This window comes from Ornithorhynchus anatinus, chromosome 14 (assembly GCF_004115215.2).
Source record: "Ornithorhynchus anatinus isolate Pmale09 chromosome 14, mOrnAna1.pri.v4, whole genome shotgun sequence".
Lineage (NCBI taxonomy): Eukaryota > Metazoa > Chordata > Mammalia > Monotremata > Ornithorhynchidae > Ornithorhynchus > Ornithorhynchus anatinus.
Genome location: NC_041741.1, coordinates 1,768,627 through 1,792,560, shown reverse-complemented (window position 1 = coordinate 1,792,560; position 23,934 = coordinate 1,768,627). Strand labels below are relative to the sequence as shown.

General features: G+C 55.9%; 1 protein-coding gene across 1 annotated transcript; it reads left to right on the top strand.

Moving 5' to 3' along the window:
• Positions 1-638: 638 nt before the first annotated feature.
• On the top strand, positions 639-22,064 carry PSMA3 (proteasome 20S subunit alpha 3). Its single transcript, XM_029078900.1, has 11 exons — positions 639-758; positions 6,464-6,546; positions 7,238-7,361; positions 9,015-9,116; positions 9,292-9,365; positions 11,022-11,094; positions 13,461-13,526; positions 17,013-17,059; positions 20,930-20,997; positions 21,346-21,410; positions 21,878-22,064. The coding sequence occupies exons 1-11, from the start codon at positions 738-740 to the stop codon at positions 21,920-21,922; spliced, it is 768 nt and encodes a 255-aa protein (XP_028934733.1). The 5' UTR covers positions 639-737; the 3' UTR covers positions 21,923-22,064.
• The last annotated feature ends 1,870 nt before the right edge of the window (positions 22,065-23,934 follow it).

The following is a 23,934-nucleotide window of genomic DNA, read 5'->3' as shown; positions in this document are numbered from 1 at the left end:
TATCTCCCTCAGCGCTTAGAACAATGCTCTGCACATAGTAAGCGCTTAACAAATATCAACATTATTATGATGGGTGGATGGATGGATGGATGGATGAATAGATGGATGGATGGAGGGATGGAGGGATGGATGGATGGATGAATAGATGGATGAATAGATGGATGAATAGATGGATGGATGAATAGATGGATGGATGAATAGATGGATGGATGAATAGATGGATGGATGAATAGATGGATGGATGAATGAATGGATGAATGAATGGATGGATGAATGAATGAATGGATGGATGGATGGATGGATGGATGGATGAATAGATGGATGGATGAATAGATGGATGAATGAATGGATGGATGAATGAATGGATGGATGGATGGATGGATGGATGGATGGATGGATGGATGAATGAATGAATGAATGAATGAATGAATGAATGAATGAATGACGGAAGCGTTTTCCCGCTGTCCGGGAGGGGAGAGGGCCCGGGCGGGGAAGTGGGCGACGCTCCCCGGCGCATGCGCGCCTCTGCGCCGCGCGAGGCCGCTGAGGTGTCCCCTCGGGCGCCCCCTGGCGGCGGCGTGGGGTCCCGAGCGGCGATTGGGCGAGGGGCGGGCCAATGAGCGAGCGGCTTGTTGGCGGGTGCGGCGGGCGCGGAGGCTGAGGGAGGCTGAGGGAGGCTGAGGGGGGGAGGCGGCGCTGGGCCCCGCACGGCCGGACGCTCCCGTCGCTGCGGCACCATGAGCTCCATCGGCACCGGGGTGAGTGGCCGCGGGGCCCCACGCCATCGCGCCCGTCCGGACCTTCTCCTCCTCCCCGGCCCGGGCCTCCGCCGCCGCCCCGCTGACTCATCGTCCGAGGCCTGAGGCGCGGGGGGGGGGGGGGAGGGGGGGAGGGGGACCGGAAGTGGGGGCGGCGCGCGGCGGCGCCAGGAGGACCGGGCCTCCCCATTTTACAGATGAGGGAACTGAGGCCCAGGGACGGTTCGGCGTCTCGCCCCGGGCCACGCGGCAGACGAGAATAATCGAACGGTGTTCGTTAAGCGCTTACTCGGCAGCAAACGCCGTGCTAAGCGCCGGGGTGGATGCCAGGGTCATCAGGTGGTCATTCATTCAGTAGTATTTATTGAGCGCTTACTATGTGCAGAGCACTGGACTAAGCGCTTGGAATGAACAAGTCGGCGACAGATGGGGCTCACCGTCCCCGTCCCCATTTTACAGAGGAGGGAACTGAGGCCCGGAGAAGCGAAATGGCTCGCCCCAGGCCCCGAGTGGCGGCACTGGGATGATAATGATAATAATGTTGGCATTTGTTAAGCGCTTATTATGTGCCGAGCACTGTTCTGAGCGCTGGGGGAGACCCAGGGGAATCAGGTCGACCCACGTGGGGCTCACAGTCTTCATCCCCCTTTTCCAGAGGAGGGAACTGAGGCCCAGAGAAGTGACTCGCCCACAGTCACCCAGCTGACAAAGCCGGGATTCGAACCCACGACCTCGGACTCCCAAGCCCGGGCTCTTTCCACTGAGCCACGCTGCTTCTCTAATGACAGTGGTATTTAAGCGCTTACTATGTGCCAAGCACTAGGGTAGATATAAGGTCATCAGGTTGTCCCACGTGGGGCTCACCGTCCCCATCCCCATTTTACAGAGGAGGGAACTGAGGCCCGGAGAAGCAAAGGGGCTCGCCCAAGGCCACACAGCAGACGAGTGGCTGCACTGGGATGATAATAATGACAATGGTATTTAAGTGCTTACTATGTGCTAAGCACTGGGGTGGATATAAGGTCATCAGGTTGTCCCACATGGGGCTCACCGTCTCCATCCCCATTTTACAGAGGAGGGAACTGAGGCCCGGAGAAGCAAAGGGGCTCGCCCAAGGCCACACAGCAGACGAGTGGCAGAACTGGGATGATAATAATGACAATGGTATTTAAGCGCTTACCATGTGCTAAGCACTGGGGTAGATATAAGGTCATCACGTTGTCCCACGTGGGGCTCACCGTCTCCATCCCCATTTTACAGAGGAGGGAACTGAGGCCCGGAGAAGTTGCGACCTGCCCAAAGTCACACAGCTGACAGGCGGCGGGGCCGAGATTAGAACCCATAACCTTCTGACTCCCAGGCCCGGGCTCTACTACGGCCTGCTGCTTTCCGATGATGGGGAGGGGGGGGAACGGACTGTCCACAATAATAATAATTAAAAACATCTGCTATTTATTAAGCGCATACGACGTGCAGGGCGGATACAGAATCATCAGGTCAGACACAGCCCCGATCCCACACGGGGCGCGCAGTCGAAATGGGAGGGAGAGTAGGTATCGAACCCCCGTTTGGCAGGGGAGGAAACCGAGGCACAGAAGAGGGAAGAGACTCGCTTAGTCCCGCGGTGCTCTGCACACAGTAAACGCTCAATAAATACGATTGAGTGAAGTGGTGGGGCTGAGATGACAACCCAGGTAGCCTGACACCCAGCCCTGTTCATTTTTCATTAGGCCATGTGCCGTGTACCAGAAGCTCAGGGTAATTAATCAGTCAAACCATTGTGCTAAGCGTTTGGGAGAGTGCAGTGGAACAGACACATTCGCTCCCCACGACAAGCTTACAGCCTCGAGGCCGAGGCAGACGAGATAAATAAAATTATAGCTGTGGACGTGAGTGGTGTGGGGCTGGGTGACTAAAGGGAGTGAGGGTGAGGCAGAAGGGAGAAGAGGAAAGGAGGGCTTAGTCGGGGAAGGCCTCCTGGAGGAGATGTGATTTTAATAATGTTGGTGTTTGTTAAGCGCCTACTATGTGCAGAGCACTGTTCTAAGCGCTGGGGGAGAGACAGGATAATCAGGTTGTCCCACGTGAGGCTCACAGTTAAACCCCATTTTACAGATGAGGGAACTGAGGCGCAGAGAAGTGAAGTGACTCGCCCACGGTCACACAGATGACGGGGGGGGGGGCGGAGCTGGGGTTCGAAACCGAGACCTCTGGCTCGGACTCCTTCCGCCGAGCCACGCTGCTTCTGTGCGCCTGGACTCACGTAGAAGCGGTGGGGATGGAGAGGAAAGGGTGGAATTTCACGACGTTGTGACGGTCAAACCGACAGGATTTAGTAACGGATTGGTTACGTGTGTGGAAGGAGAGAGAGGAGCCAAGAAAAACGCCAGAGTTAGGGGTCGTGAGGCAGGAAGGATGGTGGCGCCGTCCACGGCGATGGGGATCGGGAAGGACGGGGTTTGGGCGGGAAGCTAAGGAGTCCTCTTTGGGACCCGCTAGATACGAGGTGACGGCACGACGTCCAAGGATGTCTTGAAGGCAGGGGGAGATGCGAGGCTACAGAGAGGGAGAGAAATCGGGGCTGGAGAGGTAGATTTGGGAATCATCTGCGTAGAGGTGGTGGTTGAAGCCATGGGTGGGGATGAGTTCTCCAAGGGAGTGGGTGGAGATGGAGATTAGAAGCCCCAAAACTAAACCTTGAGGGACCCCCCCCCCCCCCCCCGTTAGGGGGTGGGAGGCAGAGGAGGAGACCGAGAGTGAGCGGCCGGAGAGATGGGAGGACAACCAGGGGGAGAGCACTGTACTAAGTGATTGGGCCAGTACAGTCCTACTGAGTTGGTAGAGACGTTCCTTGCCCACCAGGAGCTTTCAGTCTAGAGACAATAAAATAATTACAGAACTATACCTAAGTGCTGTGAGGCTGAAGGCGGGGTGGATAGCAAGAGTTTAAATGGTACAAATCTGAGGGTACGGGCAGCATAGAAGGGAGAGGGAGGGGGAGAAATGGCATTGTCTTCCCCCGATTAGACCGTAAACCCGTCGGAGGGCAGGGACTGTCTCTATCTGTTACCGATTTGTCCATTCCAAGCGCTTAGTACAGTGCTCTGCACATAGTAAGCGCTCAGTAAAGACGAATGAATGAATGCACTGTAATAGTAAGCGCTCAGTAAATACTATTGAATGAATGAATGCACTGTAATAATACTAATTGTAATTGTGGTGTTTGTTAAGCGCTCTGTGCCAAGCACTGTGCTCCTGGGGCTCACAGTCTAAATAGGAGGGAGAACAGGTGTGAATCCCCATTCTGCACGTGAGGGAACCGAGGCACAGAGAAATGAAGTGACTTACCCAGGATCGTACAGCAGGTGAGTGGTGGAGCGGGGATTAGAACTCAGGTCCTCTGACGTCCAAGCCTGGGCTCTTTCCGCTAGGCCACACTGCTTATACTTTGGCACTTGGGAAGTACAAAACAGAGAAGCGACCAATTTCCACCCTGCAAGGAGCTTACATTCCCGCCTGACCCACTTGAGTTGTTCCCTTGCTTTTGGGCTTTAACCACTTGCGGACCGCATCCCCCCTCGGCCCCCAGGTGAGAACTGATAGAGAGAATAAATAGGAAATGATCCCGCCGCCTCCAAACTCAGGTGAAACCTTCTCTTTCAGCCAGAAGGAGATTTTCAAAGTCCTGCCCAGTCCCCTCTGCTTGCTGTCTCGGATCAGTCAGTCTTTTTTGAGCACTTACTCTATGCGGAACATGTAGAGTGTCAGCATGAGCCCCGTCCTCGAGCGTACAGTCTGGCGGCAGGGGATCCAGCTACACCGTCACAGGAGCGTCTGTGTCGTGGGCACTTGTTAGAAAATGACTTGGATTGGCATTTTGCCTTCGGAGGAGCTGTGCAGACATTTAGGAGTTTGGGAACGAGGTCCAGAGAGGAAAAGTGATTTATCCAAATCCAACGTTCCATAGGCGGCCAGGGTTCGAGACAGGATTAGAACACAGGTCTCCCCATTCCTAGCCGCGGGTCCTTTCCACCAGATGGTGATGCTTCCTTCTAATAATGCCCGTATTGATCAAGCATTTACTGTGCGCTGAGCCCGAGGGTGGAGTACGGTGCTCCGCATACAGTAAGCGCTCAATACAGTTGACTGAATGAATGCATGTCCTGCCTCTGTCCTCGAACGCCCTCCCTCTTCATATTTGACAGTTCCTCTCCCCGCCTTCAAAGTCTTATTGAAGGCTCATCTCCAAGAGGCCTTCCCTGACTAAGTTCTCCTTTCCTTCTCTCCCACTCCCTTCTGCGTTGCCCTGATTTGTTCCCTTTAGTCACGACCCCTCCCCGCCGCAGCCCCACGGCACTTATGCACAGAGCCGTTATTTACTTATTTAATATTAAGATCTGTCTCCCCTTCTAGACTGTGAACTTGTTGTAGCCAGGGAGCGTGTCTGCTACGTTGTTGTTTTGTACGCCTCCCAACACTTAATAAAGCACTCTGCACGCAGTGAGCACTCATTAAATAGAACAGATTGATTTTCCCCAACTAAGCCCGCATCTCCTTTACTTCCTTTTCCTTCCGAGGCGCCCACGCACGTGGGTCTGTAGCCTTCAAGTATTTAATACTCCCCTCACCCTTGGCTCCACAGCACTTATGTGTGTATCCATAATTTATTTTATTGTCTGTCTCTCCCTCTAGACTGTAAGTTCCTGGTGGGCAGGGAGGGTGTATTTCTCTCCGTTGTATCCTACACTCCCAAATACTTAGTACAGTGCTCTGCCTACAGTAAGCCCTCGATTCCTTTGATTAATTGGTTGATTAAGATGGGGATTTAATACCAGGTCTCTCAGACCGCGAGTCCCACGTGGGACAGGGACTTGTGTCTGACTTGATTATCTTATATCTACCCCAGTGTCTAGTACAGGGCTTGGCACATAGTAAGCACTTAAACACCACCGTTATTTTTGTCGAGTTGCGGGGGTCGCAGCGGAGTGGAAGGACATTTGAGAGCGCAGAATAACCGATTCAGGGTCGGGGAGGCATGTTTTGTTATTGGAAAATCGTCCCGCTGTAAACACTTTCAATATCCTGCTGTTCTTTCCTTAGCTACATCCTAACCCTCCTCTTCCCTGTAACAAAACGCCATTTTCTCATTGAGCTCTCCCTCTTAACCCCGTGTTTCTATGACCTTCGTGTCCAAAGCATTGAAACTCTTCCACAGATAGTCTTTTTGAGGACTGGGCAGGGCTATCGGAGAGTGAACTGGGATAGAATGGAAGCTCTGTGAGGTCGGGAATCTCCCTTCTACTGTTACTGTTAGAAGCAGCATGGCGTAGCGGATGGAGCGCGGGCCCGGGAGTCAGAAGGTGGTGGGTTCTAATCCTCGCTCCACCACTTGTCTGCTGTGTGACCTTGGGCAAGGCACCTCACTTCTCTGTGCCTCAGTTCCCTCATCTGTACAATGGGGATTGAGACTTTGAGCCCCACGTGGGACAGGGACCGTCTCCAACCCGATTTGCTCGTATCCACCCCGGTGCTCAGTACAATGCCTGGCATGTAGTCAGTGCTTAACAAATATGATTATTATTATTGACATTGAACACACAGTAGGTATACAAATGCTGTTGAAGGTGGGGATTAAAGAAGCCCTAACGGGTTTGGAACATTGAAAAATCCTGGGTGTAAACTGATGATGACATTTTTGCTTCTAGTACGATTTGTCGGCTTCAACGTTCTCCCCTGACGGCCGAGTTTTCCAGGTCGAATATGCAATGAAAGCTGTGGAGAACAGTAGGTAAGGAAAAAATGCCTCCCTGATCGGAAATGCGACCCTAGGAGAAGAGGCTTTTGTTTCTTTTAACTTTTTAAACCGATCGGTTGGATGTTCTGATTCAGGTAGAGCCCCGGGTAGTCACTAATAAGCGACTTGATTGAAATGGGCCGATTGTCCGTGCCCTTGTTGGCCACTTTGCAGTGTACCCTCCGGCCTCCTGGCCCCCGCCCGTCACCGTCGTGGTCAGTGGCCGTCGGCGGGCAGCTCTGGAGCATCTCTGCCGTCGGGATTCTCACCCACTGCGGCCTCCCGCTTACAAGGGTTGAGCGGTGCCCGCCCACCTCAGCCCCCCTCCTCCCTCTCTGTAAGTCGGGGCCACCGGACCGGTTCTTGGTCCCGAGCTGCTTGGCGTGCGGTGTGGGTGCCTGACGGCCGTCTGGTCAGAGGGCTGGGAGAGGACGCCGTCGTCGGGGGGCTTTCTGAGAGGGAAAGGCCCACTCGGGTCTGCGGAGCCACGTAGCCGCTGGGCGTGAGGAAAGGGGGCTGCCCCGAATGGATCTGGGGGTCAGAACCGTGCGTGATTGGTGGTCGGTGCTGCAAAGCGTCAGGACGGTGTGGACTTTCTACGGACTTGCCTTGTAGGGGTGAGCTCTCTGGGCCACCGGGAATCACAGGTGGCGAAGGTCATGAATTCTCCTTTGCTTTCTTTTAGTACAGCTATCGGAATCAGGTGTAAAGATGGCGTCGTTTTCGGGGTAGAAAAATTAGTTCTGTCAAAGCTTTATGAAGAGGGTTCCAACAAACGGCTCTTTAATGTCGATCGACATGTTGGCATGGTGAGTAGACATCTAAAATATCCTCCCCCCCAAAAAAAACAAACACAAATATACACACACGTCAATATTCTCTTCCCCCTGCCCTGTTAATGCTCTTTGAAACATTTAGGTATTTTTTTGGACTGAAATATAATGGGGAGAAAGCCTAATGCTGAATGTGAGTGATTCTGTATATTTGGTGGCTGTTTTGGCATTTCCCAAGCTATTTTTTTTTATGGGACTCTTTTGCCTGTACCGTTCAAGTAGTGACTCAAATTGACAGCTCCAGTGCCGATCTTTCACATACTTTTCAATCTCCTATCCTGCCTGCTAAACACTTGTGCCTATAATAATAAAATGGTATTTGTTAAGCGCTTACTATGTGCGAAGAACTGAACTAAATGCTGGGTTAGAGTCATGATAACCGGGTCAGGCGTAATCCCGGTCCCGCATGAGGCTTCCAGTCTAATTAGGAGGGAGTCCTTGGTAGATTGTGCGCTAATAGTAATAATTGTTTTTGTTAAACGCTTACTGTGCGTCAGGCACTGTACTGAACCGTGGGGTAGATACCCAATAGTAAGGTCCCACGTGGGGCTCTCGGGCTAAGTAGGAGGGAGACCAGGTATTGAATCCTCATCTTCCAGCTGAGGAACCTGAGGCCCAGAGAAGTGAAGTGACTTGCCCAAGATCACACAGCAGGAGGCAAGTGGCAGAGCCAGGATTAGAACCTAGGCCCCCGACCGCCCCCAAACCCATGTTCTTTCCCTTAGACCACGCTTGCTTCTCTCTGCCTCGATGATCTACTGGCATGGGAACTTTGCCTTGTCTAAATGTAAATTCCACAGCTTCCCTCCTAAATCCCCTTCTCTTCCGGACATCCCCGTCGTTGCCGGCCTCACCACCACCCTCCCCGAACCTCACACGGGCCACCTCGGCACCAGCTTTCCCCCTCTCATCTCCCACAACTGGTCTGTCTGGGTCCCGCTGGTTCGTCCTCAGTTTTGCGTCCCGGATCCACCCTTCCCCTCGACACCCTCGTGTCTGTTGCCCTCGAATAAGCCCTCACCGCTTCCCAGCCGGATCGCCGACGTAGCCTCTTCGCTGGTCTCCCGGCCTCCAGCCTCCCTTCTTTAGTCTCGGCCCTCTCACACGAGTCCTTCTTCGCATCCACTCTCCCTTCTTCAAGAACCCCCCCGGCCTCACAGAAAACAGGAAGCTCCCTCTCCCTGTTTTTTTGGCCCTTCTCTGCCCCTCAGCTCCCTGGCATCCGGCTTTTTTCTCCCACCCTGATCTCCGCTCTCCCAAGCCGATCTCCCAGCCGCTCCTTGCTCCCGACTCTTCCCACCTCCACGTCCCCCGTGCTGTGCGTTTGCCGACGTGAGGGCCTGGGGTCAGCTCCTTGAGAGCGGGGGCTCGTCTTCTGCTTGGGCCCCAGCCCCCCCGGAGGCTGCTGCTCTTGCTTTTGGTGCTGGGGAAAGACAAGGTCTCCAAGTGGCCCTGGGGACCCCGAGTTGAGCTTCCCGGGGAAAGAAAAGCTCTAGAGTCCGACCTGCCTCACTCTGGTAGCGAGGTCCTAAATGGGGGGTGGTTTTAGTCCGGGAAGGGCGTTTGGGGCGGGGGGTCTCGGGGAGGAGGCACTTACGTAGATGCATCCGGGCGACCTTCTCGTTTCAGGCAGTAGCAGGGTTGTTAGCAGACGCTCGTTCTTTGGCAGACATAGCCCGAGAGGAGGCTTCCAACTTCAGATCGAACTACGGCTATAACATTCCCCTTAAGGTAAATAATAGCAGCGGTGCTTAAGTGCCTGCCACGTGCCGAGCACTGTACTGAGCACTGCGGCAGATAACGGGCTAATCAGGTCCCACCGGGGGCCCACAGTCTAAGTGCATAGCGTCGACCTGCTGAGGGCGCGCGCCTTTCGGCCGAATAACTCTCTGTGCTTCTTTCCCAGCATCTCGCAGACAGAGTGGCCATGTACGTCCACGCTTACACGCTCTACAGTGCCGTCCGGCCTTTCGGCTGCAGGTAGGAAATGCCCGCCGTCTTCTCGAACCCTACTTTCCTGCCCCGTCCCAAACTCCGCGGGTCGTCCCGCCTCCCCTTCAGTTTATAAAGCTCCCCGGCGGCGATGGCCAGTGAGCCTGTGACCCCGAAGCCGGCTCTTTCCGACGCGCGGACGTCTGCCGGGTCAGCGGGACGACAGAGAGGGAGATGGTTTTGTGAGGGGCGCCTGCGTCATGGCTCGAGGCTGGCGGACGGGGAAGGGGGATGTCGTCGTTTCTGCTATTCGTTGAGCGCCTACTATGTGCCAGGCGCCGTTCTAAGCACTGGGGTAGGTACAAGTTCATCAGGTTGGACAGAGTCCCTCACAGTCTTGGGCCCCGTTTTAGAGATGAGGGAACTGAGGCCCAGAGAAGTGACGGGGATGGGGAGCTGGGTCCGTTTGCCGCGGGCGGGCCGGTCCCAGGCTCTGCGGGGTTTGGTCCCCCCACCCCGGGAAAGCCGTTGCCCTGACCAAGATCAGTCAGTGAATCAATCAGTGGTATTTATCGTGCGCTTGCTATGTGCAGAGCACTGTACTGAGTGCTTGGGAGGGTAGAATACAGCAGATTAGCAGACACGTTCTCTGCCCGTCACGAGTTTCCAGTGTAGAGGGGGAGGGAGGTGCAGATTTTGGGTGACTGGTAGGTGGCTAGTGGTCTCTCTCCCCCCCACATTAGCCAAAGGGGTGGTTGAGAGTCGGCTTTGCTCTATAACGTACCACTAAGTGCTAGTTGATCCTTGTACCGGGACCTTGGTTGGGTTTTTGGTTGCTACATTTCAGTCAGTTGATTAGTGGTATTTATTGAGCACCTAATGTGTACAGAGGGCTGTACTAGGTATTCAGTAAATACCATCGACGATGATGGTGACGATGAAGCTTACCTGAGTAAAACGAGATGATATAGGAAAGAGAAACAGCGTGACCTAGTGAAAAGAACATAGGCTTGGGGAGTCCTAGAAACCTTTGTTTTTTAGTTAAATAATGGTATTTGTTAAGCTCTTACTGTGTGCTAAGCACTGGAGTGGCTACAAGCTAATCAGGTTGGACACGGTTCATGTCCCACATGAGGCTCTTATCCTGGCTTCACCGTCCGTCTGCTGTATGACCTTGGGCGAGTCACTTCACTTCTCTGTACCTGTTACCTCATTTGTAAAACGGGAATTAAGACTTTGAGCCCCATGTGGGACGTGGATGTCTCCAACCCGATTAGCTTGTATCTACTCCAGTGCTCATTACAGTGTCTGGCATCTAGGAAATGCTTAACAGATACCATTAAAAAATATATATATGGAATTAATACTATATATGTATATATTAAATACACCGTGTCAACCCCGGTCTAGTCGGGTGTGGGAGATTGGGTGGCAGAGCAGCAGTGGTATTTATTAAGCACTTACTGTTTGCAGAGTACTGTACTAAACAAAAGAGAGAACACACAGGTAGACATCATTAGAAACTGTTCCTGACCCCGGGGCAGGGGTGGGAGGCTCACAGTCTAAGAGTATAAGGACGAACAAGTCCGGGTGGAAAGAGACGCACAACTCTGAGTCTGAAACAAGCCGGGGAGGTGGGAAAGGGACAAGAGGTGTGGGCTGCCTCGGTGGGGGGTTTCTAATGGGTCCTTTTTCCCCATTCAGTTTTATGTTGGGGTCGTACGGGACAGACGACGGAGCTCAGCTCTACATGATCGACCCATCGGGCGTTTCCTACGTGAGTGTCCTTAGCCATTTTAAACCTCACCCCCGGCCTAGCGAGGCTCCTCTCCCTTAACAGGTGGCCTCTCTGGCCGAGTTTCCCCTTTCTTTCCATTCCTGAGCTAAGGAAGGGCTTTTCCTTAGCAGTTAATATTGGTTTGGCTCCCTCAGCCTGTGTGCTCCCTGCAGCTTTTTATCCTAACAACTTGACACAATGAAGGGTTTTGTTGAAAGACTTCCTTGACGCCGGCCACATTTGGGCTAGGCGTTTCCTACCTCCTCCTCCTCTTCCTTTCGCCCTTCTGCCTTGACTCGCTTTTTCCTCCCCACCTTTATCTCGGTGAATGTTTTTGTGGGGTCGTGCCTTGCCCTTCGTCTCCCACAGCGTGGTGGAGCTTGCACTCACAGACGATGGTCAGGGGGGAAAACTTAATTCGTCCCGAGGCCGTGAGAATCCCGGCCGTCGACGAAGCAGGAAGGAAAGGGACGCTTTCATTCCACAAGTACGTCAGTCTCAGGTGACGGGCACTACTCAGTCAGTGGTATTTATTGAGCTCTTCCTATGTGCAGAGCACTGTACCAGATGCTTGGGAGAGTACAACACAGAGTTGGCAGGCATATTCCCTGCCCACAGCGAGCTTACAGTCCCGGCTCCCTTTACTTCCAGGCTTCCATTTAGGCTTCGTTGGACTGGTTAATATTGTTTCAAAAGGAACCGTCCTTCCATCAGAGGTTGACCTAGGTTCCTGTTGTTGAAAAGCAGCGGGAGGGCTGGCTTTTGAAAGTCAACCCCCGAAACACCCATTAACTTACTGTGCGTGAAAAGCAGTTAGTGTACCTTTCGGCAAGGGGCCTTCCGGGGCGTCCTGCATTGCGCGGGAATCTGGAACTCACGGTTCTTTCAAGCCGGGCTGTCTCGTCGCCGTCTTCGTCCCGAAATGGTATTTCTGTCGGGCCGACGGAGTGCAGAGCATTCAGTGCGGTGAAATGCTGAAGAGCCAACAAAACAACCGCCATTGAGGAGCCCCGGGGCTAGGAAGGAAGATAGGGTTCCAGGCGTCAGTAGACGTGTTGGTAGATGGATGGAAGCTGAGGAAGAGGATGAAGGCAGATGTAGGTTTGAAGGAGATAAGAAGGGATGTGGCTCCAGGGGAGCAGAGCCAAATGGGGAGAAAAGTGTTAGAGTAGGATGAGGGCAGAGATCGAGAGCACGGAAATTTGGGGGTTTGCTTAGGAGGAGCGAAGAGCCTAAGCCTGCGGGCCGGAGGGCCTTGAGCCGGCGAGCAGAGGTGACCGTTGGAGGTTTTTGAGGAGTGGGACGTTAGGGAGATGATGGACACGGCTGTCTGTGAGCCAGACTGGAATAGGGGGAGAGTCGGGGCAGGGGAGCCGGGAAGGAGGTTGTTGGTCGTGTGCGGGCTTGGGCCGGGGCAGTGAAGAGGAAGGGACAGCTAAATGAAAGAAAACTGCCTGGTGACAGAGAAGCAGCATGACGTAGTGGACACGCTGTGGGGCTGGGAGTCGGAAGGTCATGGGTTCTAATCCCAGCTCCGCCACTTGTCTGCCTTGGTCAAGTCCCTTAAATTTTTGGTGCCTGAGTGATTGTGAAGCCTGTGAACCCCACATGGGACATGGACTGTATCCAACCTGATCACGTAGCACAGTGCCTGGCATATAGCAAGTGCTTAACAGATACGATTATTATTGTTACGATTACCCGGAGTCAGGGTAGTAACGGTTGGGAGTTTGTGTGTGTTGGTGGGGGTCCGCCCTTTGACCTAGCGGTTGGTGCCCGGGAACTTGGATGAAAAGGCGACGGGGTGTGTCGGAACCACCGTGGTTTAGCATAGCTTGTTCAGCTGCCTCAGCGGGAGATGCATGGGAGGGAGCAGACGCCCCGACAGAGACACCTCAATTTCCTGCCAAGAGTCAGAGCGGGACAGACACCAGGATACCTTGTCCACCCCCAAAGCAAGGCTGATATCAATCCATCCATGGTATTTCTTTGGACACTCACCGTGTGCCGGGTTCTGTACTAAGCACTTGGGAGAACACGATATGGCAGAGTTGGTAGACACGTTCCTTGCCCCAAACGAGCTTACGGTGTAGAAGGAGAGACAGACCTTAGGAGAAATAAACAGTTTAGACTCACAAGGCGGGATCGCTAGTTTGGCACCTCCGTGTCCTGAACCCTTTCCTTCATCGGTCAGTGGGAGGTTTCACTGGAGTTCTCAAGCGACGAGTTCAGGTAGGGTTTTAGAGTCATTCCGAGTTTCCAACAAAGGATAGTCTTCCTTCTAGCACTGGATAGTTGGTGGAATTTTATCTAATTTTTTTGTGTGTGTGTGTGTGTGTGTCCTTTCTGTCTCTTTGTCTCTGCAGGGTTACTGGGGTTGCGCCATTGGCAAGGCCAGGCAAGCAGCCAAGACCGAGATCGAGAAACTGCAGGTAAGGCCCCCCCCCCTTCTCCAAGCCGTAGCCCGGAATCTGGCGAGCGGTTGATGGCCGGGCGCTCGGGGTCAGCGCGTCGGAGGTGGCCAGGCTGAGGTCGCATCGTCTCCTCCCGAGAACGTGATGCTGTAGACTTGGCCACCGTTGACCCTCTCGCTCTGGCTCGCCATCCTCCCTTGCCCCTCTCCAGCCTGGTGGTTCGCTCTCATTTGGTAATAATGATGATAATGTTGGTATTTGTTAAGCGCTTACTATGTGAAGAGCACTGGTCTGGGGTAGATACAGGGTAATCAGGTTGTCCCACGTGAGGCTCAGTCTTCATCCCCCGTTTACAGATGAGGTAACTGAGGCACAGAGAAGTTAAGTGACTTGCCCACAGTCACACAGCTGACAAGTGGGCAGGTGTAAGGAGTCCAGAAAATGCTATTTCAACATTGAGTTTTCAGAAATTCTCTTTATTGCATTCACATCCCTGGGCAAATACATTTTTTCTCCCTTCGTAGAGTAACTTCTCGAGGTAATAAATACTATGCCTCAACTTTTGAAAACATCCATCTCAGTATAGGTGATCTCTCTGCGGTGGCTTCCTTGTTCCATTTATTGCTCATGTGGCTCTTGACATTGATTCCTGAAGATGGTATATTTAATGTTGGTGGCAAGATTGCTTTTCTTTTCCTTGTGCTTTTTGATCTTTCACTTTTCTAAAGCCCTTTTATACACTCTTCCTCCATGAGAGGCGGGGAGAGGTGGATGGTATTATCCCCATTTTACAGATGAGGGAACCGAGACCCAGAGGGTTTAAATGACTTTCCTTGGAACAAATACACAAATGCATGCGCGCGCCTGTCCCCCGAAGAGCCTTTTTTGCGACAGGAACTGGCACGGGGGGTGGAGGGAAGGTGATTTTTTTTTTTCCTTTCACGGCCTGGTCCCGTTTAATCCTGTGGTGCAGTTTGTTTTGAAGTTGAGAATAGTGATTGGAGATGTTGAGTTTGTCGGGACCACCGTAAGCCTGCCATCACAGAGTTTTGTGGTGTATTCCCCGGGCCTGTGGACAGGATGGGACTTAGCCACGCCAACCCTGGGATTATTTCGAACGTCCCCAAAGTGATCCCAGCTGCCCGGCTGGTGACAAGTTTCCTCACCGAGTCGAGAGAGATCCGTCGTATCCTTTGACGCGACACAACAGCTACAGCTCTGTTTTCCGGGGAATTTCCTGTCTCAGGTGGTTAAGACCTGAATGAGCCCCAGTGGATGCCCCGATCCCCAGTCTCCCAGGATTCAAAATCACCCACGTGGATAAAAATTATTTTCTGCGAATACCTGAGAAGCAGAGTGTCCTAGTGGATAGATCACAGACCTGGGAGTCAGGAGGACCTGGGTTATTATTATTTATTATTGTAGTTGTTAATTGCCTACTAAGTGCCAAGCACTGAGTAGTTTCAAGGTAATCAGGTTGTCCCACGTGGAGCTCACAGTCTTAATCTTCATTTTCCAGGTGAGATAACTGAGGCAGAGAGAATAATAATGTTGGTATTTGTTAAGCGCTTACTATGTGCCGAGCACTGTTCTAAGCGCTGGGGTAGACACAGGGGAATCAGGTTGTCCCACGTGGGGCTCACAGTCTTAATCCCCATTTTACAGATGAGGTAACTGAGGCACCGAGAAGTTAAGTGACTTGCCCAAAGTCACACAGCTGACAAGTGGTAGAGCCGGGGTTTGAACCCATGACCTCTGACTCCAAAGCCCGTGCTCTTTCCAGTGAGCCACGCTGCTTCTCTAGAGAAGTGAAGCGGCTTACCCCAGATCACACAGCAGACAAGCGGCGGAGCCGGGATTAGAACCCACGTCCTCTGGCTTCCAAGCCCGGGCTCTTTCCATTAAGCCGCGCTGCTTCTTTTGGGTTCTTATCCCGGCTCTGCCCCATGTCTGCTGTGGGACCGTGGGCAAGTCGCTTCACTTCTCAGTGCCGCAGTTCCCTCATCTGTAAAATGGGGGTGAAGATTGTGAGGCCCAGTTGGGACAGGGACTGGGTCCAACCTGATTAACCTTGTACCTCCCCCAGCGCTTAGTACAGTGCCTAGCACGTAGCGCCTGACAAATACCATTTTAAAAAGTCCACCAAAACCCTTAAGGATTGCTTGCCTTGGTTTCCCTTTTGAAGATTCCTGAGGGAATTTCTGAACGGTAACGTCTCTGCCCAGAGCCTCTGCTGGGTGCGTCCGGGCTAAGGGCCGGGCACCATGAAACCGAAGGACCCGGGCCAGTGGCCACGAGATACGTAACCCAGCGAGGAAGTCTTGCTCGTTGTGGGCCGTGTGTGTCTGTCGGTTAGTACACGTGCTTAGTACAGCGCTCCGCAGACAGTAAACGCTCAATCATTACGGTTGAATGACGCGGCGGAGGGAGGCGAGTACAGGACGCTCCGTCCACCCGCTCGCCGGAAGAGCTTGTTGTCAGACTTCTGGCTAATTGTTGGCCCTATTGTGTCTGTTTCTGTCAACTCTACCTTGTTCCCAGTGCTTGGGAGCTATGGAGACTGCAGCAAAACGGGTAAATATTTTTATGCGGCTTTTGGAGGAACATCATCATCCTAATTTACACATACTCATCACGAGCGCACTATTTCTAGCAATCTAAAGTTGCGGCGGCGGCTATTGTCTCCGAGCAGCCGGGATTGGTTTTAAATGTTCAGTACCGGGTATTTATAGTGAATCTGGCAAAAGGTACGAGTGGAGTCATTCTAAGTTTTTCACCATGCCCGTAGCTTCTACAAATACCCTCCCTTTGAATGCGAAGTTACAGTTTCGGAACTGCGGACTTGAACGACCCCTCTCGCAAACGGGGCCACTGTGGTGTTTATTCATGATGAAATATATTAAGCGCTTACTCTGTGCCAAGCACTAAATTAAGCGCTGGGGCGGATGCAGGATGATCAGGTGGGACACGTGGGGCTCCCAGCCTGAGGTTGTTAAGGGGCAGGCCCCCCCGTTTCCTCCCCCGAGGGAGAAGTGTTTCTTGGGGCTGGGACTGCGGAAGAGGCTGGTGCAGATAACCACCCCAAGAGTAGTGGTTTTCTACTCATCTCTTTCCCGGTGAAGGGAAGGAAGGTCCGGTGGGTTCCCGGGGTTCGCATCCAGGAACCAGGATCTGAGTTGTGGCAATGCCCGTCTCCCGAGAGCGGACGCAGCTTGGCAGCTGAGGCGGGAATAGGGAGCGGGGGCCGGGCAGCTCTCGCCTTCCCCGGAGATGCCACCCGGCCCCCAGCCCTGGAGGGAGTTCCACAGAGGAGAGAGGGCAGGATTTCGAGGCAGGTGGGAAGCACACCTCTCCGCCTACCGTTTCTCGTGTTGGGGGCCAGCCAGGTTAGTTTGTGGTCGGGCCGGCAGGGTTGCAGCGATATACCGGGGGACGAGCCGGTCAGAGCTGTTTGCGAAGGTCCGGAGGGTCCTCCTTGATGCATATTTTCTCACTTCTTTGCAGATGAAGGAAATGACCTGCCGTGATGTTGTCAAAGAGGTAGCAAAAATGTAAGTCGGCGCCTTTTTCTCCTCCGGTAATAATTGGGGCATTTGGTAAGCGCTTACTCTGTGCCAATCGCCGTCCTAAATTCTGGGGTGAAATAGACAGCAACACCCTCCCTGTTGAAGGGAGAAGGAGAATGGGCATTGAATCTCCATTTTAGAGAGAGGAAACTGAGACACAGGAGTGAAGTGACTCTCCCAAGGCCACTCCGCAGACAAGTGGCAGAGGTGGGATTAGAAGTCGGGGCCTCTGACTCCCAGGCTCTTTGCACTAGACCGCGCCGCTTCTCGTCAGCTCTCCCTAGTTGGTCTAGTGGAAGTTAGTCGAGCCGTTCGCTCCGTAACCGGCCTCTGTCCTTGAACACCCTTTTTGCTATCCAGCTTGTTTCTTGCTAAGCCAGCGCCCGACCTGAGAAGGTGGGACGGTCGGGGGCTTTGAGGCGAGGGTACCGTCCGTGCCGGGGGTCCACTCGGGACTTGTTTCTCGGGGACTCGAGGGGGAAAGGGATGGACTCGGCGCGTGCCAGCCGGGTAGCGCTCGGCCTGAGGGGCCCCGGCTCTGAGCGAGCGTTGCGGGACCCCCGGGCTACAGCCCGGTACATCGAGGAAGGGTCCCCGTGTGTGTGGGGTCGGAGGGAGAGGGGCAGCTCTAAGCCAGCTCCTCTCTGCCAGCCTCCCCCAGGCCGTTGGCCGGCTGCCTCCCCGAGGGGCACCGGGCAGCGGGGGTCCATCCCGCCCCGACTACAGCTTGGCATTCAGGTTCACTCTGTGCCTGCCCAGTTTTCTAAGTGGTGAATTCTCCGGGTGGAGACAAAAACGGTCCAGCCCTTCCACGGGGGAGGAGGCCGCCCCCGAGTCTTCCTTTCTCTCCTCTCCTGCCTGGATGCCCGGTTCAAGGGTTCGTTCCCGCCGAGAGAATCCTTTCCTGTCAGTAGTATTTATCGAGCGCTTACCAAATGCAGAGCGCTGGACCGAGCGCTCGGGAGAGGACAGTACCACAATAAACAGGCACGTTCCCTGCCCGTAACAAGCTTACAGTCTAGAGGGGGTCGGACGTTAATATAAGTACGGAAGTAATTCCCAGTATGGCAGCCCCGGAGGCCCCTCTTCAGGGCACCTGATTCAGCGGCTCGGTTAACGCCTCGCACGGCCGTGGGTCCGGACGACACCCGCGCTCACCCGGGCAGGTGACGACGCTAAACCGTACCCAGTTTGGCCATTTACTGCCCTGGAAGGCTGGCGCAGGGGCGGATGATGTGCCCGACTTGCGTTTTAAGGCTGATGCCAGAATCCTGGGTACGCAGAGTGAAAGCAACAACTAACGGGACCAAATGCCCCCAGGAAAGCAAATGAATCTATGAGTGGTATTTATTGAGTGCTTACTATGTGCACTATATACTAGCATACTATAGCATAGTATACTATACTATGTATTGGCTCTGTACTCTGCCAATGAAACAGCAGGCGTGTTCCCGGCCCACAACGACCTTGAAGTGTAGAGGAGGGAGATTAGACATTAAAATAAATTACAGATAAGGGGGAAAAAAATGTGGTTTTTTTTTTTTTAAATGGTCTTCGTTAAGCGCTTACTTTGTGCCAGGCACCGAACTGAGCGTCGGGGCCGATGCAGGTTAGTGAAGTTGGACACGGTCCGGCTCCCAGTCGATCAGTTGTACTTATTGAGCGCTTACCGTGTGCAGAGCACTGTACCAAGTGCTGGGGAGAGGACAGTACAGCAATATGACAGGGTTGGTGGACACGTTCCAGGCCCACGGCGAGCGTAGGATGATTTTACAGTCCCACAGGGGGCTCACAGTCTTAATCCCCTTTGTAAAAATGAGTCGAACGAGGGCGCAGAGAAGTGAAGGAACTTGCCCGAGACCACACGGGCAGACAAGTGGCGGAGCCGGCATCAGAACCCAGGTCCTCCGGACTCCCAGGCCCACGATCTGGCCACTAGGCCACGCTGCTTCTCGTAGACTGGAAACCCCTTACGGGCGGGGAGCACCTCTGTTTTGTTGTATTTTCCCAAGCGCTTAGACTGCCGCTGTGCCCCCAGTAAGCGCTCAGTAAATAGCGTGGATGGACCGATAGGGACGTGTACACAAGTGCCGATCAGGGTGGAGAAAGCTTCCGGATCCGCAGTCAACCCAGGCTTCCCGCCGGCGCCCCCCCGGCCCCCTCGGCACCCGGAGGACGGGTCCTTCCGTGTACTGTCGCGTGTTGTCCGACCTGCCCGCTGCCCCGGTCCTGGCCCGTCCGGGTCCACCCGGAGGGGGTTGTCCCGAAAGGAAGGCCCGGCTTCCCCTCTCGTCCCGTGGGGCCGTAGGCCCGTGGCAGCGCCAGGGCCTAGGCCGTCCCCCTTGAGGACACGGAGCCGACTCCCCGCCGCTCCTCACGCAGATGGGTGTCAGAGCGGTCGCTTGGTGGCCCGCCCTCGTCCCCGCCCCGTGAGGTCACCTGCCTCCTTGCCGCCGCTTGGCGTCGCAGGCTGGGCTCCTGCCAGAACGGGCACCGGCGACGGCCCCGCCCCCCCGTTCGCGTCTTTCTGTGAAAAGGGCGCGCTGCGCTCCCCTTCCCCCGCCCCCCCCACCGTTTCCTCGGGAGTTCGGCTGCTCTGCGTCACTGCGAACCCCATTTCTGGGCAGCGGAGGGAAAGTGGGAAAAACAACCCAGGGAGGAGGAGGGAGGGAGAGAGAGGAAGCGGTGGCGGGGAAAAGGAAGTGGCTGCAGCCGAGTTGGCCGAGGGCCCGCCAACTGATCGGAGCCCCTGGGGCCGGAGCCTGCCTTCTGGGGAGGCGGCAGCAGCGGGGCGGGCCCGGCCGCGTCCTCCCGCTCCGGGCCACTGGTCCGGTGCCGCCGCCGGCTGATCGACGGAAGCTGGCAGGGCGCCAGAGCTGCCGAGCGCGGCCCGGCTGCCCGTTTCGGACGGGAAGGTGTTGCGCGTCCCGGGTCCCGTGACCTTCTCCATTCCAGCCTCGCAGCGAGGCCGGCCCCCCGCGGAGACGGGCGGGGTGGGGGTGGGGAGGGCGGCCGCCGAGGTCCGTCCTCTGTCCGCGCCGGGGCCGGAGCGGGGACGAGGCTGCCCCACGCCCACCGAAAAGCCGGAGTCGCTCCGCCCGTCGGTTTATTCCTTCCTTTCCCAGTCCGTAGCCCCTCCCCACAGTTTGACCTGTAGCACGGCGGAGTTTAACAGCCGGGGTGCCCCTCGCCCCCGCCAGCTCACCCGCTCGCCGAACGTCTCTGGGGGAATCGAAGCCCGCGGGCGGGAACCGTCCCTTCCCAGGAGTCGTGGGCGGGGAGGGGGGCGCCGCGAGGAGCCGGGCGGACTTTGTGCGGCCCAAGTCCGTTGCGTGCCAGGGCGCTGTTAGGCTCCCGCAGGGTAAGGCGCCAGAAGCGGCGGCGGCGGCTCCTTATCCAGCGGGCGCGGGGCCAGCTCCCCGGCAGGGCCGGCGGCACGCCCTGCTCCGGGTGGGGCCGAGGCCGGCGCTGCCGCCTCGTCTCTGCCGGCGGAATGAGCGAGGGAGGCCGGCCCGGCTCTCCCTAGCCGGCGAGTGGCACCGTTGGGGCCCCGGTGGGCGGGGCACGCGGAGGCGGGCAGAACCCAGGCCGTTGTGGGCAAGGGGACGTGTCCGTCACCTCTGTTGTAGCGTGCCGTCCCTAGTGCTCTCCCCCTCGGGCAGCGCTCACTCGATACCCCCCACCCTACCCTAAAGTCCCCACTGGTTCCCGGCCCGGTTCCCGGGAGAGGGCACCTCCCCCCGCACCCGGGGGCGATCCCCACCCGCTCCCGGTCGGGCGGGGCGGAAGCCGTGAGGGGGTTCTGCCCGTTCAAGGGGAGGCAACCCATGCGCGGCTCTTCCTCCCCTCTTCTAGAATCTACATCGTCCACGACGAAGTAAAAGACAAAGCGTTTGAACTGGAGCTGAGTTGGGTCGGCGAAAGTAAGGCCCTTTTCCTAATAGCGGGTAACCCCGAGAGACCGTAGAGTCTGGAGGGGGGCGGGGAGTTGCGGTAGCATGCGCGTTTAAAGAAAGGCTGTTTCGCTGCCAAGTTTAATGTTGTACCCTCAATTTGGGGGGGAAGAAAAATCCACTCGGTGTACCGTCTCTTCCCAACCGAGCTAGCGGACGGTGTGGCCCGGCGCAAGCGGAGGGACGGGCCCTCATCCAGAAAGGTCGCTTGCCAGTTTCTGGGCGGCCGCCTCTCCCCTCGGTCTGAAATTCCAGAATCAGAAAAGTGTGTTTGCCTAAGTCCTGCCCGGGGCCCTCAAGTCTGGCTTCCCTCCACAGTAACCAAAGGGAGACACGAGATCGTCCCCAAAGACGTCCGGGAGGAGGCGGAGAAGTACGCAAAGGTGAGTACCGGGGCTCGCCGAGCCCCCGCAAACGCGCCCGGGGAGTCGGGGAGCAAAGCCCCCCGGGGCCTTGTGAGACTGAAATCCGCTTCCGCATTGGCTTAAAATAGCTAGAAACACCTCCAGCTTCCTTCAGTCCCCCTCACCCCCCAACTTCGTGGATGAATCTTTTCTCCGCCTCACATCGAGACGGTCAGTGAGGCACGGCAGGAGGCCGGTTGGGTCGGGTCACCTTGCGTCCCCGGCCGCTACCGCGAACCAGCAGGGGAGGGAGGCTCCTCCGCTTTTTCCCATTCGAAGCATAATCGGGAAAGGAGGGAGAGAGTCCGTCCCTAGTCACCCCGCTGCAGATGTCCACGCGGGCCAAGCTCACGTCCGGGCTTCCCCCCTCGGGAGCTTTGAGAGAGAGACTGATTGAACAGTCGTTGAAGAATTTTAATTCAAAAAACCGGCTGCTTTTCCAACAGGAATCTCTGAAAGAAGAGGACGAGTCAGATGACGACAACATGTAACGGTCTCTCTTGGCCGGCGGTCCGCCTCGGTATTTTAAACTCGGTATTGACTGGTCCGATCACCGAAACGTCGACGCCCCGTGCGCGGTTGAAAATCTCCCCCCGATCAACTTTCATTAAAATTCTTTTTCTCAGTGGTGAATCCACGAAGTTAATCTAGGAAAGATCTGCTCTTGGCCGAGGAATTGACGGCCCAGCGCGCCTGAGCTCAACAACCGGAATCGTCCCCCTCACGTACCCCGTGCGGTCCTGACCGACCACCCCTGGCCTGTAATTCGGGATGCGCTGTCGGACTCCCAAACCCCCAGCTCTTCCTTTGACGCTTGGGCAAGGGGGCCCAAGAAACTCCGGGAGGAGGGAAGCGACCTTTCATTCCTCCACAGGAAGCTCACCGTCCCCCGCCACCGCCCAGTCGGCCGGTGAGTCGCTAGAATCCACTGAACCCCTGCCGTCTGCGGAGCGCTGGACTTGAGTACGTGGGAGGAGCGTACGAGAGGTGGGTAGAAGCAGCGAGGCTCAGTGGAAAGAGCGGGGGCATGGAGTCCGAGGTCATGAGTTCGAATCCCAGCTCTGCCCCTTGTCAGCTGTGGGACTGTGGGCGAGTCACTTCTCTGTGCCTCAGTTCCCTCATCTGTAAAACGGGGATTAAGACCGTGAGCCCCACGTGGGACGACCCGATTCCCCCGTGTCTGCCCCAGCGCTTAGAACAGTGCTCGGCCCGTAGTAAGCGCTTAACAACTACCGACAAGATTAGAAGAAACATATCCTGGCCCCAAGGGGCTAGAGGAAGCGGGGCACTAGTTGCCGACGGGAAGAAAGAGCGGAGGGTAGACGAGCTGCTCAGTGCCGGAGCGAGCAGACAAAAGACTCGAACCAACACCTCCACTTCCCGTTTACCGAGGCGGAATTAAGGGGGCGCTTCCACTTACACCCCTCACTCACCCTCCCCCGCGGCCCACGAACATAGCTGCGATTCATTCGGTTCGAGCACTTACTGTGTGCCAAACGCTCCCAAGCACGGTTTATCTCCGTCGATGTGGAGCACCCCCTCTAGACCTTAAGCTCGTTGCGGGCAGGGCATTTATTTAGCAATTCCGTCGTAGCGTACTCTCCCAACTGCCCAGTACGGCGCTTCGCGCACGGGAAGCACTCAGTAAACGATTGATGTTTAAAGGTCCCTCCCCGTCACCCCGCTTTACTGCCCCACTCTAGACTCCAAACTCATCACAGGCAGGGAACGAGTCTGTCCTATGGTACTCCCCCGAGCGCTCAGTACAGCGCACGGCCCAGAGCAGGCGCTCGATAGATACGATCGACCGAGGTCAGGCGACAGCGAAACGTGCGGACTGACGCGTGTGCCGCGACCGTGGGAAGCCGACGCGAGTCCGAACGGTCCCTACCGTAAAAACGGCTGCGATAGCTCCTGGTCTTTTTACGCGCCGGTGCGGGCAGGGAACGGAAAGCTCTTCGCCGCGAAGGGCTAAAGCCACCGTGGCAACGGGGCGCCAGAAGCCAGCTGTTGGTCTTGGGGAGCGGAGGAGACGCGGCCCCCGGGCTCGCCCGTCTTGCCGGAGCGTGTTCTCGGAGGGTGGGTGAGGCCCGCCCCTTTCTGCCATTCCAATCCCCGACCTCGGCCTGCTGCTTCCTCGCTCCGGAGGGGCCCGGCCTCACCCGAGGACGGGGCGGGAGGAGCCAGAGCCTTCCCTTGCCCCTCCGGGAGCCGCCTCCCGGATCCGGAGAGGGCCGCCTCCGCCTCGGGGCTCCCTTGGGGCTCAAAGTCCTCGGGGCGGGGGCGCGGGGGTGGGGGGGAGGTCCGGCTGGCGGCAGCCGTTTGGCAGGTGTGGCAGCCCGGCCCCCACCCCTCCCGGCCCCCGCGCTTTCAGTTGGGAGAGGCGTCCCGTCCTCCCTTCACGGTTCCTCGCCCGTTTCGGAGATCTCGGCGCCTCTCGTTCACCTCCCAATCCTGAAGATAAAAAAAAAAGGCCGGTCCCCTCCCATCTCCCAAAGCGTGA